Raw genomic sequence first — 3,745 nt, forward strand, 5'->3', positions numbered from 1 at the left:
CAAGGTGAGTTAGTAAAGTAAACACAAGATAAAGAAGTAGATCAAAAGATATGTGTACTTACAGTGAGTTTGTAGAAAGAATATTGCAGAAGAAGAGTATAGTAAAGAGGTAGAGGTTGAAAGGTATGTGTTTTATATGAAGGTGCGCATTGTGGTGTTGTTTTTGGAACAGTAATTCTTTGTAGGTGAATATTCCTTCACAAATATTTTTGTTTGCAACTTTAAAATAACCATGAACCTTAGAACCACCTTCCTTGGTTACTCTCCGATCTACACATTCTTCTTCCCTTTTGAGCCTTTACCTCTTCTCTAGGACTTCAACTAAGTTTATTATCTTGATTCTATAGCCAGAACTTCTGGAGATCTCTGCTAATCACGTGTTTAGTTAGTATGGCGAAACTCAAGGCACATGAAGAACTCTCCACTAATGCGAATACTATCAAAGCTCGCAACTGCGTCTCCAACCTTACTGAAGATGAGAAGGCTGTTCACTTAGCACTCAAGGCTGACCATGCTGATCTGAGCTACTACTTAAAGAAGTTATATAAGTCTGCAAAGTGTAAGGATGCCTCCTTACCTAGATACTCGAAGAACCCGCCTCAGAGCTGTTACGGTCACCACAAGCATGAAATCCGACTCGGTGTGGTTTCGGACCAGTAGAGGAGGACATAGCGAGTTACACTATAGTGGGGGACGGTAAGGGTGTAGGGTTCAGGGTCGATGCGGACCTGTTGCGGTGGAAGGTTCAGGGCTAGGGTTGGGATAACCGAGTCGGGCCCGTTTCGGGTACTTAAGGAAACAAACTTAACGGGGTTCCCCCTTCATCTTTTTTGTATCCTTCGTAGTAGACCTATAGGATAGCATCCTTTTAGCCTCCAACTCGCACTCTCATATGCTATTACTGTGAGCTGGGTGCCCTGTGTCATTACACAAAGTATATCGCTGCCTCTACTGAAGACAAGACACGTCTACAGAATGAATTGAAGGTTGAGCGTATTTGTGTTCGGTAAGTCCCTTCTGGTAATCTCTGGTAGCCTCAATCTAACTATAAACAGGACTGAGAAGGGTACCCATGCATCTTGCATTGCGAATCAGAAAGTCAAGAATATTAGCGCCTCTTCTTCTCCACAAGCCCCACCATCTACTCCGCCCAAACAACTTCTGTCTGAGCTTGCTGCATTTGAGGGTATCTCAAGTATTCCAATCGATGACAATCATAACAGCGAATGGGAGGATACTGAGGTTGAAGACGATTTGGAGTTGGAGCTTATGTTACAGCGCGAGATATTTTAAATGACGAGGCTGTTCTACCAGATGAGCTTTCCGATGAAGAGATCACTAGCACCCAGGCTCTCTTAACTCAAGCGCACATTGATGTATGCTACCTCATAATCTGGTAATCTTCTGGTGATACTAATAGTTGATAGGCCCATGAAGAGTCCAATTTCCGCAAGTGGCAACATTTCTGGGATAGCTGTATCCACTCATATACGAGAAAGGCTGGAAAGCTGAGAAAGAAGCCTGAGCGTCTCTTTGAGTATATGCCATGGATTGATGTAGAGGAAGGGTACGTCTCTGATCATCCTAGCAATCTTCTGGCAATACTAATTGTTTATTATAGCACTTTTCACGAGGTTATCCCACCACATAAATATTTCTGTTTGTACGAGCAGGCAGTTTGGAAAGTGGGCCTAATTACCAGGACCTGTGCAGTGGTACCCAAAGTCTTACAATCTTGTCGACAATGGATGGTTGCAAATATCCACTCATAGTTCTAGCTTCAAAGAGGCGTTCTTACTTGTCTACTCTAAGAAGTTTGATAAGGAAAAGTGGGCTAAGGTATCAGCTGCACAGGATATGTTGTTCCTGGAGCTAGAGTAGAGGAGAACTTGAGTTGCTAAAGTTATAGTGCTGGAGTACCTTTCGCGTTGGAAAACCAGGTATTTAAGTACTTCATCGTAGCCAGACTTCTGGTAACCTTCTGATAATCGAGCAATTTGCCAAATGCCATCTCAATACTCAGAGTTGTTTGATTCTGACAGTATTCTCAGACTCTTTTCCGTCTTCTCAACGACTATCCTCATTAAATTAAGTCTGTAAGGACACAGGGCACCCAGCTCACAGTAATAGCATATGAGAGTGCGAGTCAGAGGCTAAACGGATGCTATCCTATAGGTCTACTACGAAGGATACAAAAAAGATGAAGAGAGGAACCCCCGTTGGGTCAATCTCCTTAAGTACCCGAAACGGGTCCGACTCAGCTAACCTGCCTTAACTCTTATCATGTGACCGTAACCTGCCCGACTCAGATCCTTTCCATCACTGAGGGACAGGCATCCTTACAAAGTCCCTGCAGGCCTTGAATATATTGGCAAGTTAAACCAATTCGTCAAATGGACTAAGGATACACACGATATATTCATTGAGTGGTGGAAGCTATCACGATGGTATGAACAACACTCAGATCATACTACAAAACTCCTTATGAAGATTGCATGGGATTCAACCAACTGGAGTTCTCAATACTGGAGAAGTTATCACCAAGGAGCAGACCGGCTTTCTGGAGAACCATGTGTTATTTGTACTTATTGTTCGAAGGCCCTTACGCATCCTACAATCAAGTCTGCTGGCCCAAAGTCTATGGCAACACATCTTGCATCAGACATTTGCAAAAAGAAGTCACAGATGGGAAGGATAGTCTCTATCAAATGCGAATCAATCAAATGCAACCTCAACAAGTAAGGATTACCAGATTATTACCAGAATTATGTAGGTTAATACCTATAATAAGATCATATTCTCACACAAGAGACATTTTATGAACAAGTTCTATACACAGTTATCTTGACTCATAGCTCGTTCCGCTCAGTCGAGGATCCTCATCAAGACCCTATAAATACTTTAGGTATTAGTAGGTCTGGCCGGCCTCATCAAGCAAGGTGGAGGGATGTTCTTAAGCATATATAATAGATAATAGCGTTCTAATAATCTTCTGATAATCATGGTACTTAGATAGAGGAATATACATGATTCGTTCTCACAGCTTACTAGAGATGGCGAGAGTGATGCTAATAGATGTAATACTTTAACTTAACCATAAAACAGTATTAATCGTATGAGGGACTGTTCACATGATGCATAAATCTTACACGTGATAGCCGAGTACTCACCGGGTTTTTACAGAGTAACTGAGTATTGACCTCACTCACCGAGTCGAGTAAAAGGTTCAGCTACTCACCCAGCTGAGTAACCCACTGAGCGAGTGAGCCGAGTATTGAGCGAGTAGTGCGCAGCCTAATCAGAACACTATATTATATATGCTCAAGAACATCTTTCCACCTTGCTTGATGAGGCCGGCCAGACCTACTAATACCTAAAGTATTTATAGGGTCTTGACGAGTAGCTTGAAAGATATCAAGTAGATCTCTTCCAGTCTTCCGAGGGCGTTGGATAGGCGTTGGTGGCGAGGACGGCATATCCTTATCTTCATCGTCATGAATAGTTGGAAGTATAGGCTCCTCATTATTACCATCTTCTCTTATATCTTCATTATCTGGGATATCATCATCTGGGATGTCGTATAAGGTCTCGTTAAGACGGTCAGCCCTATCTCTTTCTTCACCTTGTTGGTAGCGCATTTGTCGTTCTTCATGTGCAGCTTGTGATAAGTCTTGCTGTTGCTGTGGCCGCTGAGGATTAAACGGAGGATATTGTACCTTTGAATATGTCTCTCGGATATGTGTAT

General features: G+C 42.6%; 1 protein-coding gene across 1 annotated transcript; it reads left to right on the forward strand.

Moving 5' to 3' along the window:
* Positions 1-390: 390 nt before the first annotated feature.
* VC83_06547 (uncharacterized protein) lies at positions 391-1,881 on the forward strand (the record flags this gene model as incomplete). The annotated part of the gene is made up of 6 exons (XM_024470144.1): positions 391-559; positions 958-1,006; positions 1,056-1,186; positions 1,279-1,376; positions 1,428-1,567; positions 1,779-1,881. 6 exons carry the CDS (start codon positions 391-393, stop codon positions 1,879-1,881), a joined length of 690 nt encoding a protein of 229 aa, XP_024323520.1.
* Positions 1,882-3,745: the final 1,864 nt, after the last annotated feature.

Source organism: Pseudogymnoascus destructans, assembly GCF_001641265.1.
Source record: "Pseudogymnoascus destructans isolate 20631-21 unplaced genomic scaffold scaffold_12, whole genome shotgun sequence".
NCBI classification, from domain to species: Eukaryota; Fungi; Ascomycota; class Leotiomycetes; order Thelebolales; family Thelebolaceae; genus Pseudogymnoascus; species Pseudogymnoascus destructans.